We start from the raw sequence: 20,473 nt of genomic DNA on the forward strand, positions 1-20,473 counted from the left end.
AAAAAGTAAAGATTCTTTCACTTTGCCTTGCAGATTCTATAGTCCTATTTCATGAACCCACAAATGTTAAATGCCTTGGTGGTAATCCATTAGAAAAAAGCGAGGGCCCTAACCTAGGTAAAGATACATTTTAACTTTTAATTTTTTTAAATTTTTTTTTTGGGGGGGGGGGGGGAGAAAATGTCTATACTTTGTGCCGACGTTTCGGTGGGCCGGATGGAAGCACATCGTTGGCCGGATCTGGCCCGCGGGCCGTATTATGGACATCATTGGTGTAGGCTAATAGAATAATGCGCACATGCGTTGAGTTAGCTTTGCTTCCGGGAACTCATGATTACATTATATTCTTTTCCATTGTTTAAGACTAGATGAGTCATGAACACAGTCACAAACTCATTTTCTGTGTGTACACAAATCTTAGTCTTGAAAAGTCTCTTGTATTAGGGGTATAATTCAATTTGGTTTGCGTTTGAGTTTCTGTCTTCTTACCCTGCTATCTACCTTTGTCTTTGCTTAACAGTCAGAAATACAACAGCTTCTAAATACTACAGTTCTAAAAAAAAAAAACAAACAAAAAAAAACACTACAATCATGAAAGTTCGGTGGCAGAGTGGTTAAGCGCTCGGCTTCCGAACCTGAGATCCTGGGTTCGAATCTAGGTGAAGGCTTTGATTTTGAATATCGGGATTTTTAGGGCCTCCCTGAATCCACCCAACTCTAATGGGTACCTGACTTTAGTTGGGGAAAGTAAAGGCGGTTGGTCTTTGTGCTGGCTCGTTAACCGTTGGCCATAGAAACAGATGACCATAACATCATCTGCCCCATAGATCGTAAGGTCTGAAAGGGAAACTTTACTTTACTTTATTTAATCGCAGAATCTACATATGAGGTGGGGTGGAATACGCAGTAGGCTAGAATACAAGTTAAAATGCGCAACTTGCCCTTTAGATTTTATTGTAAAAAATTTTTTTTTGTTCAATGAAGTCAATTAAATTTTTTTTTACAGATGTAATTTTTGCGTAATCTACTATGACTCTCTAGGACTAGGACAAAGAGTTAAATGTATTCTTGTTATGAATCTATACTTTAAAAAATTATTTTGTCAAGTTTTTATATTAAAGATTTTTATATTGAGTATATTTTATTATTTATTCCGCATAAACATTCATACAAGCGCGGTAAACTATAATATTCTCATTGCGTTTTCCAGATACATATATAACAACTTACATCTAGGTCATGAGTCACGTGACATCTTATGCATACATTAAGAGTCGTACGATGTTTGGAATGTTTTGGTTAGGTTTATAAAACATAGATCTGGGTATATTTTACAACGCTACGCAAAAACTTTATAAACAATTTAAGGTGGTACATTGTTGATATAAGGTTTTAAAAACACGATTTGTACTTATTAATTATTATAAATAATTACAATAAAATTGAAATCTTTGTTATGTACAAAATATTTATTTAACAATTGTTTTAATTTATTGCTTTAAAGCATATTTGGTTGCTGCTTCTAATTATAAAATAGGCCTACATGGTCGTAGGCTATTATTTAGCATAATATATCCTTAGAAATAATCAAAATTCGTTTTGAAAAAAAAAAATTAAAAGTATAAGACGATCTTTCTAGTCTTCTACCTCAGTTAAGGAATTGGAAATATTGTCTGGGAATCGTTAATGAAAATCTTTCAAAGAGAGGTGGTTACTTGCATTTTTTGTACGGTCTTTTTTTTTTAAATACACGCTAAGAATTTCTATCAATCTCTAAAACATTGAGATTATTTAATGCATGAATATTACTTCCCTCCCTTTCTATTAAACTTTCTCCTCATGATAGATCATATATAATTTGTGTAATTATTTTTGGTTGAATCTTGAGGACACACGGGTGGTTTTTATTTACCGTAAGAAGCTGAATCACTAAATGCTTACTGTGAATTGTTTTTTTATTTTTGTGTTTTTTTTTTCTTGCGTTCTGAGTTTTTTCCCCCTAGAGCATCAGTATGATTGGTTTTTATTTTAAATAGTACATAAGGTTAGCTTGACACGATCATATTACAGGCGTGTTCGACGTGTCGGTTAAAAAATATATATATATATTTATCTAAAGTTAAATATTATTTATCAATTTGATTTTTAAAGATATCTTAACTGTTGAAAGCTGAAATAGTTCTAGATCAGTTTGTTTACTGATTTCTTGAAGTGAAACTATTATTATTATTTTACATGAGGTGATTTTTTGGGTAACACGCTCTAGCTTCCGCGCATGTCAGAATACAGCTAAGCCACACCTCCTCTCAGAACAAGTCTACATAGCCGTTAACGTTAGTATTGGACTGTGTTAACTATTTAGATCTAGAGGAGAAAAATCACAGAAATGGATGCGCGTTTAAATATGGTGTACTTCGTGGGATTTATGTGTTACTTGCTTTTAATATTATCTCTCAGTGTTAACCCTTCGTATGCCACCAACAGTACAACTTCTGGATCTAACAGTAAGCTTTAAAGAAAAATCATTGTTTCTAGATCTATTCTAGATCTATATTTTCTAGACTTTAAATGTTTGAAATGAATCTGAGAAAAAAAAAGATCAACCAATTATAATGTCCATTAATGATTTTTACTTATCAAAAAAAAAAGCTAAATCTAGGATGGCACTATGCCACTAGGTTTACATTCTAGCCATTGTCACCAAGTTTTTGTTTTTTCAACATTTCAGTAACTTGTTCAATTAATCAGTTTCAATGCTCTAATGCCGTTTGCATTACGTTGTCATGGAAATGTGATGGACAAGCGGATTGCTATGATGGTTCCGATGAAAAAAATTGTCGTAAGTTGTTTTTTTTTTAAATTAGATCCGGATCTTGGTACCTAGGTCTAGATCTTTACTCTATTTCTTCTCATTCAGTATTCACTTAAACTTATTGGCTTTTCAAGGCTTTTGCAATTTCATCATCACATTCACATCACTTTCATAACAGAAACAGTTTAGGTTTAGATTAATTTGACCTCCGTGCGAGTTCACATCAGTAATAATCTATGCCTAGATAGATTTATACATATTTTTGTTGGGCCATGATTGATTGCAAACATTGTCAAAGTAGCTTTGAGTTTATTTTGATGGACATAGTTTGAATGAAACATAAGGATCGGTAACAATATTTTGAAACTAGGCCGGCACACCTCGCATTTTGATTGGCTGCAATATCTCGCCTGAGAGAAACCTATATTTTCAGCCAATGGCGGCTGTTCATTATTTAGCAATACGCCGGCTTGTACACGAGGTCAAATAAAGTCATGTAGGTTGACTAATGTACAACAGGTCATTCTTGGTATCATACGTGCCTGTTTTCTTCAGCAGACCTGGGGGGGGGGGAGGGGGGGGGAACAATTTTCTCTATCACTGAGAAGTTGCTAAGCAATAAAGCCTTCTCAAGGACTTAAGTTGGAATAGACTAAAAAAACATTGTTGGTGGCTACCCTTTTTTTTTAGCATGGATTTCAACTATTAACTAGAATGACTAGATCTATTTGGCCACATTTGGATCTAGTCTACTACTAGATCTAGAATCTAGATCTTGAATCTAGACTAAATTTAATAAACTTGATTCTACCAGATTAACTAAATCTAATTAAAAATAATATATTAGATATAGAATCAATAGAGAATTAATAATTGACTAGATCCCTCTGTATGTGCAGTACTATTACTTTTATACATAGACCCCCCCCCCCCCTTTTTTTTTTAACTGACTCATTGCCATTGGCAACTAAGACGTATGGGAAAACATCTGGGTCTCTGGGTATACTATTATAGATAATGAATAATAGTATATCTATAATGTCTATAAAAGATTCATTCTTAGCTAGGCCTTTGTCTGTAGTAGGCTACTCTGTTGTCGATCTAGAGTTAATGTCTTAATTGGTACATCTGCCTGGACCTGTGACCTTCATGAGATGAATGTAAAAATAAGATTTAGAATAATTTTGATCTATCATCTAGAACTAGATTAAGGTCGAAAACTAGATTTATCTAGATTCTAGAATATATCAACAACAAACTGTATATTTCCCCATAGTTATAACCTAGATATAATTTGAACCAAGTAGACAACATAGAAGGTATAGTAGTACAAGAAAATGGAATCCAAAAACTATTAGCCAACACCAAACCAAATAAAGTGTCTGGACCTGATGGTATTCCAGCTAGATTACTCAAAGAACTAAGCAATGAGCTAGCTCTAGTGTTCAAAATACTCTTTCAGGCATCGCTTAACCGGGGCAGAGTACCAAAGGACTGGAAAGAAGCTAATGTCACCCCCCTATTTATAAAAGGAGAAAAATCTGACCCGGGAAACTACAGACCAGTATCACTTACCAGCATCACATGTAAAATCCTAGAACACATAATATGTAGCAACATCATAAACCACTTAGACAAACATAATGTCCTCATCCCATACCAGCATGGCTTTAGGAAATATAGATCATGGGAAACACAACTAATAGGACTAATTGATGATTTTTCAAAAGGGTCTAGATAATAGTGAACAAATAGATGCTATCTTACTAGATTTTTCCAAGGCTTTTGACAAAGTTCACCATCATAGTTTGTTTAAAAAATTAAAATATTTCGGCATTAATGGTCCATTGCATCATAAAGATTTTCTGATAGGGAGAGAACAAACTGTAATAATAAATGGCACTAAATGAACACAGATAACAGTAAACTCAGGTGTACCTCAAGGAACAGTCTTAGGTCCTCTACTATTTTTAATTTACATAAATGATTTACCTAATTGCATTACTTCAGGAACAAAAGTCAGATTATTTGCAGATGATTGCATAATATATAGAACAATAAAAACAACACAAGATACAGATATTTTACAAAGAGAATTAGATGAATTACAGAAATGGGAATCAAATTGGAGCTTGTCTTTCCACCCATAAAAATGTCAGTTGTTAAGAGTAACAAAAAAACTAAAACAAATTAATTCCACCTATCTTATTCATGGCAAACCAGTAACACAGACTAAAAACGCAAAATACCTAGGTGTTATAATAAATGAAAAACTGTCATGGAATCAACATATTGATGAAAATATAAAAAAAATCAAACAAAGCATTAGGGTTTATTAAAAGAAATTTCTATAAATCAAATAAGAACATAAAACTAAAATGTTATTTAACCTTGGTTAGGCCAATCCTCCGTTTGGGACCCCTCAACTCAAGAAAACATTAAGAAACTGGAACAGACACAAAATAGAGCAGTGAGATTCATAACAAACGAATATTCACATTTGACTAGAGCAGTGATGCTCAATCTAATTCGACCTGCGGGCCATATTAACTTTCGACACGCGTGTCGCGGGCCACATCAACAAATAGGTAAAAAAAAATGAAATCAAAATTCACTGAAACGATTTAAAACTATTGGATCTAGAACTGACATTCATTGAATGGGATAGTTCAAGTCTATCAACTATTGGATCTAGAACTGACATTCATTGAATGGGAGAGTTAAAGTCTATCACTTTTTTACGCATCTAAAAATGGCTTCATTTCTCTACTTAAAATGTGAGCAACATTTTAGTTAACTTTATCACCAACTTATTTTCTTGTCTCTTTTTGGTAAATATTCCCATCGACCCTCCAATCTCTTGGCGTAGTTTAATCAATCTTTTATACGCGGCTCAAACCAAGAAGGTCTTTATATTTGTTTTATAATGCCGCTCTATATGTTGTTGTTTCTGAAACAGTCAGACTTTCTTTACAAAACAATTATGTTGACTTATGTTCCACAAAAAGATCCGTTCACTTTTTCTGGTAGACTCTACATTCAGAGTTCCATTTCATAAACTCATAAACGAAGATCAAGATACATTTTCAACTTTTTTGCTACTTTTTGTGCCGACGTTTCGACGGGCCGGATGGAACCACGTCGCGGGCCGGTTCTGGCCCGCGGGCCGTACTTTGGGCATCACTGGACTAGAGTAACACCTAAAATCACTAAATTTAGAAAGCCTTCAGGACAGAAGACTCAAAAGTAAAGTAGCAATTATACATAAAACACTAAACCATAATCTTCAAATACAAAAACAAAATTTAATAAAATACTCTGAAAGACAAAGATAAAGGAACATTCCTTGTCCCATATGCTAGGACAAATTTGTACAAATACTCCTTCTTCCCTAGTGCTAGTAGAGCATGGAATGGGTTCCCTGAGCTAGGCAGGAAAACCAGAGACTTGGCAGAATTACTAAATGCATGACGCGTAGGACGTAATCATCTTCTTTTTGAAGTAACGTCTGTATTATATAAGATAAGAAGATATTACCGTATTTGAGAAAACATTTTATCTAGACTAGTGCTCAACTCTTTATTTAATTTTGTATGGCTTAAGACTTTTAGAGTTGTATTAAAATTACTAGATTTTTCATTTTTATTATGTTGCATAGACTCAGTGCGTTAAGATCTACATTGACTACATGTACGCTACATTAGGCTTATGCTAGTAGGTTACTTATCTCTGAAGGTCTGTATTGAGACTCTTGCATAGATCTTTATTTAGATCTAGCATCTACATAACATGGGGGCTGACAATATTTTTTATTTTTGTTCAAAGCTCAAACAACCTGCTCTGATGATTTCTTCCGTTGCAACAATGGAGAATGCATACCATCAAGATGGACATGTGATTCATCTTCAGACTGCAAAGATGGTAGTGATGAACTCAATTGCACAGTTCCCTCAAATGGTGAGTTTCATTTTTGTTACTCATTGAACCCATTAATCTTTACTTATAATATTTTTAGGATACAAACTTTAATAAGCCTTGTTGCTAGCCACAATACTCCAAGCTTGTTTTTGTGTAAACAAGACAGTAGACATGTTCTATGTTTATAATACTGAAAGATAGAATAGACCAGATTAGGCCAAGATGCTTGTTTTTTGTTTTTTTTTCTTTTGTGTAAATGTTTTTATGATTTGCATATTCCTAAAATGTTTTAGAATTTATCAATCCCAATCAAATGTGGACTTTTTCACAATACACTCATGACTAAATAATTGCTGTCATCTGTTGGCTCTAGTTTCCCCTCCTTTTCCATCCTTAATGTAATTAAGTGTAATTATGAACTTATAAAAACAAAAAAAAAAGACAATTTTAGTCTCTGTATTATGGAATTACCCCTAAGTGTAGTATTTTTCATGCTATGCCACTATCACTGAACTGTTTTTAAATTGTCCTTCAGAAACAACGTGTGATTCTGATGAATACCACTGCTCCAACTCTAAAAAATGTATTCCACGCATCTGGGTATGTGATAAATCAGCTGATTGCCCCGAAGAAGATGATGAAGACAAAGAAAGTAAGAATAATTTATTTTTGTTTCAAGTAGCTTTCCATTATGTTTTATCAAAACTTCCAGATTTTAATTATTACATTTTTCTTTCTAGGTTGTTTAAAACTCTGTGATCAGTCTGAATTTACATGTCAAAATGAACAGTGCATTTCTATTCAATGGCAGTGTGATGGTTCCAAAGACTGTCTGGATGGCTCCGATGAGTTCAATTGCAGTATGTCTTAATATATATTATAGTAAATATATATTATAGTAAATATATATTATATAGTAGTGTTAATTTTTTTTTTGGGTGGGGGGAAGAGGTCTGCAAGTCTTATGCCATAAGTGAAATGTAGTCATTTTTAAACTAGGGGACCAAGTGATTCCCAGTTCCATCAGTTTTCTTATTGAATGATAAAAAAAACCTTCTAAATGTTTAGCTAATTAGGAAACTAAGTTGCCTTAAAAATAGATTTCCCAATGATTTAAAAGAATATGTTAAAATATGTAACTTAAATTAGTTCATACTAATTACTAACCAGAAATTATTTCATACTAATTACTAACCAGCTTCTCCAATTCTGTCCTCATGTTATTAAGCATCTGTAAAGGCCCAGTGCAGTGAGGATCACAAAATGTGTGACGATACTGAATGTATTAGCAGCTCATGGTGGTGCGATGGCGATTCAGATTGTGAGGATGGTTCTGATGAAAAAAACTGCACAATACAGCTTCCAAATCCATGTTCTTCTACAGAATTTCAGTGTCTGTCACCTGAATTTGAATTACATTGTATTCATATGGCCTGGCGATGTGATGGTGAGGAGGATTGCAATGATGGAAGTGATGAGCGTAATTGTAAGTCAACATGTCTACACCATATCAACTCACTGTATCAACTCACTGTCTGTCTGGTTAAAAATGTGTACATGTTATTTTCTCCTTCACACATTCTCGATCAAGTTGATACTTTAAACAATTATTTATTGTACCTAACAAAACATGTATTGGTAAATAATTATTGGTTATTAATTATTTTCTTTGATATTGAATTAGGGAAATAACTTATACATTATTGGTAGATAAAGTTTGTACATTATTGGTAGATATAGTTTTAAAGACAAGAGCTCTTCCCCTTAAAATAATCTGTTTTTTTATATTATGGATGTTTTTTTTTTGTTTTTTTTTGTTTTACTTGAAACTATTTATATCTGTTATGTGTCCTTGATGAACTGTTGTTATGTGTCCTTGATGAACTGTTGTTATGTGTCCTTGATTCTTTTCAGGTTCTGAATCATCATGTAGACCAGATCAGATTAGATGTGATGATGCACTTTGTTTAAGTAATTCTTTTGTGTGTGATGGTGAAAAAGATTGTAAAGATGGCTCAGATGAGAAAAACTGTTCATCTCCTGGTAAGCTTCCCTATAAACTTTTCATTTAATATTGTTTTTTAAATATTCATAAAACCATTTTGTTAGTAAGCATTTTCTCTTTGTAAAAACAAAGTTGTTTGTGTCCATTTAGCTAAATGTTCATCTGGCCAATTTGCTTGCAATGATGGAACTTGTATATCAGAAGAAAGTTTGTGTGATGGAAAATCAGATTGTGGTGCCTCTGAGGATGAGGATACAGCTTTTTGTTCATCAGATCGTAAGTAGTTAAATCCATTATATTAATAATCAAGGCTTAAATTGTGATATTATTATCCTCACAAGTTGACACAACGGGTGGTAGATTAAATCACATCTCCACATCACTAATAGTTTTGTTTGTGAAGTTTAAAAAAATAAATAGTGTAGAACAAACCAATGTGTCAGCATATTTTTATTCAAGCAAAACCTCTATGGACCTAGTTTAATTTTTTTTAAACTCTTCTCTCCGTTATTATTTAACACGTTCTGATGGAATCAACATTGTTATCGTCAGTCAGGAGAGAAAGAGTTAATGCTGTATCAGTCAACATTTTTAGCGGATCTGTTTTTATACTGCTCAAATATTATGTTTATCCCTGTTAGCAAGTAAAAATGTAAATATACCTATTAACTCCTAATGTAACATTTTTTGTGAAAGCAAAATGTACATATGTTAACATACATGAAGTTAAAAATATTTTATTGAATGAATTTTAAATTACAATTCTACAAGTAGGTAATATATACTAAAAGAAAAGTCTTTTTTTTTTTTTTTTCTTTTTTTTTTTTACACATTTAGTCTCTAAAATACACATTTTATTTGTTATATAGTTTTCTTTTCACATTCCCTGTAATATTCATTCTTGCTTGTTTTTGTTTTGTTGTTGCTGTTTTATATAGTTAATAATAAATATATTTGTGTACTTATCATTTAATTTTATTTTATTTAAGCATGCAAAGTAGACAATGGCAAATGTATGCAAATTTGCTTACCTAACCCTAATGGACGAGGTAGAGTTTGTATGTGCAATCCTGGTTTTGAGCTTAAACACGACTCTCAAACTGCATGCCAGGACATCAATGAGTGTGAGATACCAGGAACCTGTTCCCAAATTTGTGTCAACACCAAGGGCTCTTACAAGTGTGAATGTGAGAAAAACTATTCCTTGGTAAATCATACCTTCTGCAAGGCCGTTGGAGGTGAGCTAGCTAAGTCATATGCTAATTATATCATATAAATTATCATAACAGATTCTTTGACCACCAACACATACTTCATGTACGTAGGTTACTTTTCAACCTCTTCTCTTCAAATAGATAAACATGCTGAGCTTATCCTATCAGATCATCATGCTTTGCGTCGTCTACATTTGGATACGTTTGATTATACCAAGATTTTCGACAGTCATTTAGCTATAGCAATGGACTTTGACATCAGGGAAAATAAATTGTTCTGGTCAGATGTCAAGTCCAAAAAGATTTTCATGTAAGTAGATCAAGTAAAAGGTTTTTTTTTTTTTTTTTCACTTAACATTTTTGATGGGCAAATAGTGATCTAGCATTACATTTCTTGCCCACCAAACTGACATGATAATAATATTTATTTCTGATGCAATTTAAAAAAAAAAATATCTGGCTAGGTGTTTCCAAATTTCGCATTGTTTATTACCATTCTTGTGAATGTAAAAGTTGTCATTGATCTTGAAGTAAACATTACCCGTCTTTGTTTTATTCATTTGAAATAGAGCACCAGTTCTCAACCTTTCTTCCTATTCTGCTTTACTGGCTTCACTTCTCCCCCCATTCATTAGACAATAAACACATCATAGGGTAAAACTCTTACCTGTCAATGTGCCTCATATCAGATTGAGAAGAAATGCTCATTTTAGAAAACTATACTCTTAACACTATCATACATTTTTCTTTTAGAATGGAAATATTTGGGTGGAAAATATTCTTTATAGAGATGAAACAGATTATGTTAATTTTTTTTTCCAGGGCTAGTCTCAACAGTAATGAGACAGTAACCATCATCAACCAGAACCTGTTAATGCCGGATGGTCTAGCCGTAGATTGGGTCCATAACAATCTGTACATAGCTGATAGTGTTTCAGATACGATTGAAGTCTTCCAATTGGATGGATCTAACAGAAAGACATTGATACATAATGATTTGGAGGAGCCACGTGCAATTGCTTTGGATCCACAGAATGGGTATGAAACATAAGATGTAGTACTTATTTAAGGTTACTATTTTGTCATTAAAATAGGTTTACTTACTATAATAATTAATAAATAGTAATGTCAAGTAACCAAACCATTTTAAAAATGAAAAACTTATTTTATTAAATTTTATATTACAGCTGTTTTTTTGTTTTTTTTTTATTAATATTTAATTTTCTTCCTAGGTGGATGTATTGGACAGATTGGGGAAGCAGCCCTAAAATTGAAAAGTGTGGTATGCATGGTCAAAACCGACATGTGATTGTAACAACCAATGTTGTCTGGCCAAATGGTTTAACTATTGGTGAGTTCTATTAAGCTCTTACATTGTTTGTCAACTGATTACTGATCTGTCCCAGTGTTCATTTTTTTAACAGTATAAAATTGTTTTTACTTTCTAGATTATATTCAAAAGCGACTTTATTGGGCTGATGCCAAGCTTCATATGATTGTTAGCAGCAATATGGATGGTGGAGATCAAAAGATAATACTAAAAAGCCATAATCTTTTGGGGCATCCATTTAGTATTACTGTGTTTGAAGACAATCTGTACTGGACAGACTGGCAGACTAATGGTGTTCAAAAATTCAACAAATTTGGAAAGGGAAATGCCACTACACTTCTTAGAAATCTGCATCGTCCTACAGATATTCATGTGTTCCATTTACTTCGCCAGCCAACTTGTAAGTTTTAAATTCAGTGACATTACCTACAGAGTATTATGTATTGCATGATTATCAGAAGTATTGTATGTAGTAAGGTCTCATATATAAACCATTGAAATGTTTCAGCTATTAACTTCTGTGGTGACAACAATGGTGGGTGCTCCCATTTGTGTCTCCCTCGCCCTCAGCTTAAAACAAACAAGAGCTATGAATGTGCTTGTCCAGATGGGATGAAATTTGGGACAGGAGAGCAGCAACACCACTGTGTCCTATGTAAGTTTTGATATAAAGATAGTGGACAGCTTTATCTGCTCAATTATAGCTTCAGTTTAGTTCTGAAAAATAGTGAAATTTTATTTTCTCAGCTCTAAAATACTTTTATTAAAATGCAACAAAACATATCTTGTGTTTCAATATTTTTTTTTTTACAATTCCCAAATTCAATTTGCAAATTCATCGTCAAAACCTGGGTGGATGACACTTAACTAGAAAACAGCTCTAACAATGTTGTATATTTTATGGGAAGTTAATTACAAGCAGCAATTTGGCCACACTGGGAAAAATGCTAGTTTGACCATAATAATTTTTAAAGTATAAAAAAAATAAAATTTAAGTCCAATGAAATGGCTGTAATGAAGTGTCAGAGATAAAAATGTTATAGGACTTCATTAGTTTTTTTTTTATACATTTGATTGTACCTTGCAGCTGATGAGATGTCCACCAAAAAACCTGTTCAATGGCCAGTAAACAATGTAGTCAACAGAATCACCACTGACAAATTGGATGCCACAATTAAATATCAGAGCACTACTGAAAAGACTCAAGACATTTACAATAAATCTCTTAGCAATGATGCCAATGGCCAGGCTGAAGATGGTGCTGGATTGATTGCATTGATAGTAATTGTAGTACTCTTGTGTATAGGCGTGGCTGTTACTGTAGTAAGTCGATATAGTTTGCTCAACAAAATTTTTTTATTGTACAAACAATGCAAAGGTTTTGTGTTACTAAGTCTCACAGCTTATTTCTTAAATTAAGAACAGTGACTTGTACACATTAAGATATTTATCACTTAGTATGAACCAATTGGGTCTTATTGAAAAGTTGTTATCAATGTCCATAGTGGTTCGATGATAATCACTTTGTCATCCAGTGGGCTGAGGGCTTTACACTGGGGTTTTGTGCCTCCACATGTGGCTGGTGAGACCTATGTGAGCCCAGAATGTTCGGCTGCACACTAGGCAGGTTATTCCAGCTGGAGCTGGTGTCATTGGCCTTGCTTTTCTTCTCTGGCGTTTTTCTTCTGCCAGCGTTGTTCTCCTTTCCTCTGCAATTTGTGTGCCAGTTTTCACAGCATGATGCTCTGTTATGTGCTTCTGTCTCCCAGGTGGCTGGGTTTATGCTGGACACTTTCAGTGAAGCTTTGAGCGTGTCCCTAAAGCGTTTTCTTTGTCCACCTTGAGAGCGGTTTCCTTCCCTTAATCAATGTACTATCCCCAAAACAACATTGATATATGTAGTATCATTAAATATGCATGGTAATCTCCATGTTAACTGTAGTAATATTTAACTAGCATACAAAAGTAATATTTACTAAATACATGAGTAATATTTAAAGCTTTATAAGTATTATCTAGTGTTGTTTTTTATTCCAGGTCATATTTTTGCTGATCAAAAGATACAAGAAAAGAAACATCAAGTCCATGAATTTTGACAACCCTGTATACAGGAAAACAACAACTGATGATCAGTTGATAATGAACAAAAGTGATAGGAGATCTAGTGTGCCGACAGTAAGAATAGACTCAGTAAGAACATGTTACAAATATTTAACTTTTGTAGGATCCATATACTAGCAAAAATGTTGAAATGTATCAAGTTGTGCTGTACATCACTAATGATAATAAGAAAAAATGCATTGTGTTCAATTCTGAAAATTAAGGTCGAGTATGACATTTCACCTGACCATGTAAACCCAGTTGTGACCTGCATATTTGCCAGATCTGATGCAGTTAAAACCATTGTCTAGAGGGGGTCTTATTTAAGTTTTCTTTTTTTCTTTTGCTCCTGTTTTAGACAAAGGCTTTTCTTATGGCCTAACGTATGCATGCATCATTAGTACACATTATTGCTGTCTTGAATAATATAAAGTGAACATTTAATAAAAGCTGTTTTATTATTTACTAATATATTTAGATGGGATATCAGTAGTTTATAAAACCTTAAGATGAGTAATAATCATGTTATTTTGGTGTATTTCAATTCAACATATGACTAATGTGTTTTTAATTTTCATTCCAGAGCTTGCAGCCTTTAACACAAGATCATGAATATGTTGTCTGATAGACACAAAAGTATTCAGCATTTTAAAAACATTTCTATTATGGAGTGATCTTCAAACACACATTCAGTTCATTAGTTTGATTGAAAATGTGGACAAGCAGATAAAGAAAGTAGAAGTAACAACAAAAAAAAGTGGCAACTTTCAACCTTCAGTTATCCAATCAGCTGTCAGCTTACAAGTCCTCTACTTGTTTTTGCTCATGCTGTTCATCTTCAACTGGACCACTTTCTAAAAAATGCCTAAAACTGGAAAATGTGGACCAGAAACTCCAAATGCTGTGGTGACTCAAACTTCTTGGTTGTTTAGTTTTAAATTAAGTAATATTGACCTCAGTTGTTGTTGAGTCTCCCCACACAATGCTCAAAACTGCTCAGTGTATTGAAGTCTTGTGCCTTTTTGTCCAATCAGCATCAGGAACATTTACATTCTCCTCTCAATGCAATGTTTGGACAGAGGCCTTTGAAAATGGAGTCTAGTCGGCAGCCATCAGCTCCTACCACCTGGAGTAATCTTTTACCACATCAGTTCCAGAAATGTAAAGACTTGTGTTGGTGACAACAAGTAACAACTAATTCATACATTTGATTTCTGAAACTGTGTCTATTGATTGACAGATATTTGTTGTTAACCTGGTGAATTTTCTTTTTGTTTTGATTTTCTACTCAAATAGAGAAACACTGTACTATGATTTATGTTATAGTTTCATTACAGGCTGTGATCTATATTTCTATTTTGTTTTCCTGTATAGTCTATAATGTTCTGAGTACAGAATAATATGCAGTTATAGATGTCTATTACTTGAAAATTTGGCAGCAGATTCACGCAGATGTGGCTGAAGGATTTTAGGCATAGCTTTACCAGACTCTAAATCTCAAGTTAAAATATGCAAGAAGTTAATATTTGTCCTTTTTTTATTCCAGTTGTGCAGTTTTAAATAGCCAGGCTCAAAAGATCTTATTAATTTTATTTAATAATGTGCCTTTTTTTTTTTTGCTTGATATTCTAGCTGGAAACGCATGTTTTGAATAGATCTGAGAATGATTGTTTCCATAACAACTTTATACCAAAATTCAATTTCTGGTTTTATGTTTAACCATAATGTAGACTTTTGTTCACTATAAATTTCATTCATGAGAGATAAGCCAATATTGCTGCTTTGCTTTAAGAGTTGATATTAAATAATAAATCATTAGAAGCCACCAATCAGAAAAGACTCACAACTACATTGTGATGGGATGAAGACTCGTTCAAAACATGTGCCAAAAGTTTTGTTTATTGGAGTGTGTTATTTGGCACATCTGTCATTGCTCTTTGTACATAGTTCTTGAGCTTTATGCTTCTAGCAGCTTGGAAGTGACTTAGTTTTTTGTTTATTACCACTAACAACTGCCAGGGCTATCCTATTGAATTGATTGGTGTGCCAATTTAATAATGACTATTTTTAGTTGCATAAGTGTTGACATCTTTGTCAAAATATTTTTCTAGCATTTATCATTACCATATCATTGTTCATAGAATGCTTTGTAACTTGTGTCTCTGGTTCTACTTGTTGCTCTCTTCTCCTCCAACTTGCTCATTATCTGCTACATCATTTAATTCATAATTCAATGTCTAATGCATTCCTTATGTTTGTATATCATAAAAGGTTATTCTTTCCTTCATAGCCAGTATTACTATAGATCTGTTTGCAAATTTTGGTTTAGCCCTTTTGAAAAAAAATGTCTATTATTCTGACTAGAATCTCTTTGCAATTACAAGTGCTTCTAGAAATCTCAAGTGTGATGTGAGACATGAAAGTAATTTATTGTATGCTTAATATTTTGTTTTGTGTTGCTTACAATGAGATTAGTCTTTTCTTTGGGAAAGAACTGTTTATCAATTCAAGTACAAGTCAAGGAGAAAAGAATAATTCTTTCTTTCTACTGTTCACATCTTTCTCTTTGATACTGTGCATTCCTATTTGTTCCCAATGTCAAGAACTTTTTTTTTCCATGTGTGCATATATTTAAATGTCTTTATGCTTGCATCTGATATTGTTTAAGTGTAATATGTGTAAAATATTTTTCTTGAGAACTAATTTGGTGATTGAAAATTCCAATATTTAATGTCTGTATATAACAAGAAATGTTTGCTGCATGGTTGATGATTGTGAGAGAGGATTGAAATTGTATTATTTATGAGTCTGCTGTGCTTAGCTAGTGAAATAGTTTGGAATGACTGGATTCAAAGGACCCTTCAGAACATTACCTTAAGCATGTGAGTTCTTAGGTTTTCATTATGAAGAATGTAGAATTGAAACTCTTAAAGCAGTCTTGCTCTGTTGGGGGTATGTTAGTTTGTAAGTGTGATGTTAGTCAAACAGAATTAATAAATCAATAAATAAAATTGATATACATTGGTTCCAGTTGTAATTTGTTTATGTCTACGAATGTTACATGATCTAGTAAGCAGTTTTTGGACTGAAATTTAAACTAAGCTTTCTATCTTACAACATTAGTGACAAGTCACAAGCTTTAAAATTTAAAAAAAAAATTTTTAACTGTCTTTGGAGTTTTTCTCCTTGCACCCCAGGTCTTGTGGTAGTCATAAAATATGTCAACGTAATTTATTTTGAGGTTTCTCTGCCAACAGAGCTGATACAAAATTCCTTTAGTCTGATAGGTTTAGCCTTATCTCTGTTGATACTTTTGAAAACATTCTCAGTATTTGCTTCTCACTTAACCTTAGGCATAATTGAGCTCAACAAACAAAAATCTCAACATTCTTTAATTTGAAATCTAGTCTTAGTTTGAAAACTATGTATGACATTTTGTTAGTCCTATAAGTGAAACTCAGCATGGCAATAATGAGAAAACTCAATGAAAAAAAAAGTTTTATTTACAAAATCTATAAAATTACCATACATTTAACCTGCAGAATTTATTTTACAAAGTTTACATCAACTGTCTCCATCTGGTAAAAAGTTTGTACATTATTTCTCTAACACCCAATCTTGAATCAAGCTGAATTTTGCACAATTTCTTTTTCACAAGAATCTAAATCTAAAGTGGTGGTAAAAGCTTAATTAGTCACCTTTATACTTTGTAGAGATAGATTGCCACTTAATTAGTCACCTTTATACTTTGTAGAGATAGATTGCCACTTCAAAGTTTGAATCTAAAAGACTAAGCACTTTTTTTTTTTACAAATGCATTTAAACAGTTTATCACTGTCACATTCACCAGATACCCCCTTCATGCCCCCCCCCCCCCATCTCCTTCACTACTGGTTCAGAGAAGTGATAGATCATAGTGTTAGCCATTGTGACATAAGCAACTAAGTAATTTGGCAAAAATTTGAGAAATGTTTTTCTTTTAAGATCATTCAGAGAACGGAAAAAATGTTAAATGTGTTGCACCATTAGATTCTTATGAGTAAATTTAATAAACTAAGCACTATGTTTAGTTGCATTTAACTGCTATTTTATAATAATGGCATATTTTTAGACCTTGTCAGACCTTGACAAGCTATTGTTTAATAAATTGTGCATTACACATAAGAATACATTACAATGATAGTAAACAAAATCTAAGTTCATATCAGTTTCACTCAAACATTAGATGTGAAGGTGACATCAGAAAGTTAATTGGATTTAATTACTAAGGATGCAAAAGAATTCTTATATGTCTGTTGTTTTTGTGATTGTTGTCTTATAATGGAAATTCTTCTTTTTTTTTTTTTTTTTTTTTTCAAAATTTATATATCCTAAAAAGTTAAATGTTTACATCATTTGAACAAAAACTTTAAACTTTATGTCACTAAAATAGTTCTGAATTGTTAAAACACTTGTGTTCTTCAGTTAGCTGGATCAATTATTTTGTGTTTGTGCTATGAGACAAGAATTTTATTTTGAAAATGCAGTTGAAACAATCATACAATCTCTATTCTAGGGTCTTTAGGGAAGCTGACATTCATAACATTAGCCCTGGTCAAAATATCATTCAGTGGACAATGGTCAGCAGCATTTTGATCTATATGGCTGAAGTGGCACACATCTCCTAAGGAATACAAAGCAAATATACAAATTATGTTGTGACAAAAAAACATGTTTTCAGAATTTTAAAAAGATAACTAACTATACATAAATTTAAGGACTGACTTATCTGTAACTGTAACACTCATCCCCCCCCCCCCCGCCTCACCATTGCATTTTAGTTCTAAATGGCAGCAATATTTCAAAATCCTCAAAATATTGTTTATGATGTCCAAGTCATGTTTCATTGCATTGCTGTCCAAGTCATATTTCATTGCATTGCCTCAGTAAAAAATGTTTTGTTTCAGTCCAAGACAATGCTCAGATTATACACATTTATAATTTTTCAACTGAAATCTTTTTTTTTAGCATGCCAAGCCACTTCTTAATATTCTTGCAGGTTAGCCATAACTTTTTCTTTAAAGCTCCATCTGCTTATCTTAGTGCTATTAGAGCATGGAACGGGTTGCCTGAGCTAGCCAGGAAAACCAGTGACTTGGCAGAGTTTAAGTCAATGGTTAATATGCATGACTAAATGCATGACGCGTAGGAAGTAATCATCTTCTTTTTCGAAGTAATGTCTGTATTATATAAGATAAGATAAGAGCTCTTGCCTTTCAACAAATCAATATAAAATATCTATGAATATCTCTCTCTATATATGCATATATATATATATATATATATATATATATATATATATATATAGACAACAAAAAAAAAGAATTTAACTATTTAGGCAGTTATTTTCACAATATTTCTAAAGAGGTAAAGACCATGTTATCAGGAATAGCATGGTTATTTACAAAATAGTCTTAATATAGCTTTTAATTGACATAAATGACAAAAAAAGTTATGTTTCCCTTTCAGACCTTGCAATCTATAGGGCAGACAATTATAAGATTATCTGATTAACTTTATCTTTGGTCAAAAGGTTAATGAGCAGGATGTCATGTGGCCAACACAACGACCAACTGTCTTTATTTTTCCCAACTAAAGTCAGGTATCCATTAGAGTTGGGAGGACTCAGGGGTGCCCTAAAATTGCCAGTCTTCACAGAGATTTGAACCCAGGACCCCAGGTTCAGAAGCCAAGCGCTTAACCACTCAGCCAAAAACCCACCATCCTACTTCATTACGTTAGGTATTCGCGGATGACGCAGCGGTAGTGGCATACACACAAGCGGAACTTCAGTCACTAATGTCCTGCTTCTCTCAGGCCTGTAAAGAATATGGCTTAACTATTAGCACGAAGAAAACAAACGTTATGGGACCACCTGCTACAGCACCACCCTCCATCCTCATAGACGATAACAAGCTGGACGTCGTAAATGAATTCTGCTATCTGGGATCCACAATTCAAGATGACCTGTCTCTAGAAGAGGAGATAAAAAAAAACGCATAGGGAAGGCTACCTCGACCTTCGATAAACTCATGCCAAGAGTTTGGGAAAACCAGAAGCTCACTACAGTGACCAAAATGGAAGTCTACAAGGCATGGGTTATGAGTACACTACTGTATGGCAGTGAATCATGGACCACCTACGCAAAGCAAGAGAGAAAACTAAACTCATTCCATTTGCGATGTCTCCGTAGGATCTTGAAAATCACATGGAAAGAAAAAGTGTGCAATACTGAGATCCTCGCGCGAACAGGTATTCCCAGCATCTTTACAGCCCTCAGACAACCGCTTGCCCTGGCTTGGACATGTTTGCCAGATGGAGGACATTCGCATCCCGAAAGTCATCCTCTACGGTCAACTCGCGACTGGCTCAAGAAAAACTGGTCTCCGCCACCTCCGTTACATAGATGTAATAAAATAGGACCTCAAATCAGTGAACATCAATACTGCCCATTGGGAAAACATAGTTCTAGACCGCACCAGATGGAGAGAGACAGTGACCAAGAAAGCTATGGACAGCAAAAAAACATGGGCTGATTCATAATAGGAGAGAACAAAATTTCATACTTTACAAATCAAAATAACATAACCCAGAACTGAAGTACATTTATGTTAGGAAAAATTCACGAGAACTCATGAAAAGCAAGTTGGCAAACTTGATGTCCAGTTAGAAACCAGTAGCCTAGTTCTACAATGTAAAATAATTTTTAATGTTTTTGAGTTGGTACATATTAGATTGTAGAACTTCTTCATAAGTTTGATAGAAAATTACTTAAAAGTTATTGCAAATTAAATAAAACAAGGTTACAAAGACAGTTTGTGTGGAGACACAAACTCAAAATCGGTCCCGGAAGTGGTCCACCCAAGCAGGTAAAAAGGCAGGCTTCAATATTTTCAGACAAAACATCAGAATGAAATTCTATCAAAGACAAATGACAGAGAAGAATAGAGAAAGAAGGTTGACTGATCTTGTGTGGTGCCCCAGTGGTCCAGCAGACCAAAGGATAGGTGAAAGTGAATGTGAAGTTAGATGTGAACCTGGCCTAACTAATGTCT

At 33.4% G+C, this 20,473-nt stretch overlaps 2 protein-coding genes across 7 annotated transcripts in view; one reads left to right on the forward strand and one right to left on the reverse strand.

The window, feature by feature from the left end:
* The first annotated feature begins 2,044 nt into the window (after window positions 1-2,044).
* On the forward strand, window positions 2,045-16,394 carry LOC106078894 (low-density lipoprotein receptor-related protein 8-like). Its single transcript, XM_013239962.2, has 17 exons — window positions 2,045-2,504; window positions 2,729-2,839; window positions 6,638-6,769; window positions 7,266-7,382; window positions 7,471-7,590; window positions 7,959-8,216; window positions 8,645-8,773; window positions 8,886-9,011; window positions 9,725-9,973; window positions 10,091-10,259; window positions 10,772-10,987; window positions 11,182-11,300; window positions 11,398-11,679; window positions 11,788-11,934; window positions 12,367-12,602; window positions 13,317-13,469; window positions 13,963-16,394. Exons 1-17 carry the CDS (start codon window positions 2,387-2,389, stop codon window positions 14,002-14,004), a joined length of 2,724 nt encoding a protein of 907 aa, XP_013095416.2. The 5' UTR covers window positions 2,045-2,386; the 3' UTR covers window positions 14,005-16,394.
* Window positions 16,395-16,864: 470 nt separating this feature from the next.
* The window catches only part of LOC106078899 (peroxiredoxin-like 2C), a 35,201-nt gene continuing 31,592 nt past the window's right edge, over window positions 16,865-20,473 (reverse strand). For all 6 annotated transcript variants that reach the window (XM_056030669.1, XM_056030670.1, XM_056030671.1 and 3 more), the window contains one exon: window positions 16,865-18,042. In XM_056030669.1, coding sequence (XP_055886644.1) covers window positions 17,915-18,042 — 128 coding nt within the window. In that variant the 3' untranslated portion in view covers window positions 16,865-17,914. The remainder of the gene's footprint in view (window positions 18,043-20,473) is intronic.

This window comes from Biomphalaria glabrata, chromosome 5 (assembly GCF_947242115.1).
Source record: "Biomphalaria glabrata chromosome 5, xgBioGlab47.1, whole genome shotgun sequence".
Taxonomy (NCBI): domain Eukaryota; kingdom Metazoa; phylum Mollusca; class Gastropoda; family Planorbidae; genus Biomphalaria; species Biomphalaria glabrata.

Bases quoted from the DNA above. Each gene is read 5' to 3' on its own strand.
- LOC106078894 (XM_013239962.2), top strand. From the start codon at position 2,387: ATGGATGCGCGTTTAAATATGGTGTACTTCGTGGGATTTATGTGTTAC. The intron at 7,383-7,470 runs GTAAGAATAATT...TTTTCTTTCTAG, and splicing joins AGATGATGAAGACAAAGAAA to GTTGTTTAAAACTCTGTGAT. The intron at 9,974-10,090 runs GTGAGCTAGCTA...CTCTTCAAATAG, and splicing joins CTTCTGCAAGGCCGTTGGAG to ATAAACATGCTGAGCTTATC.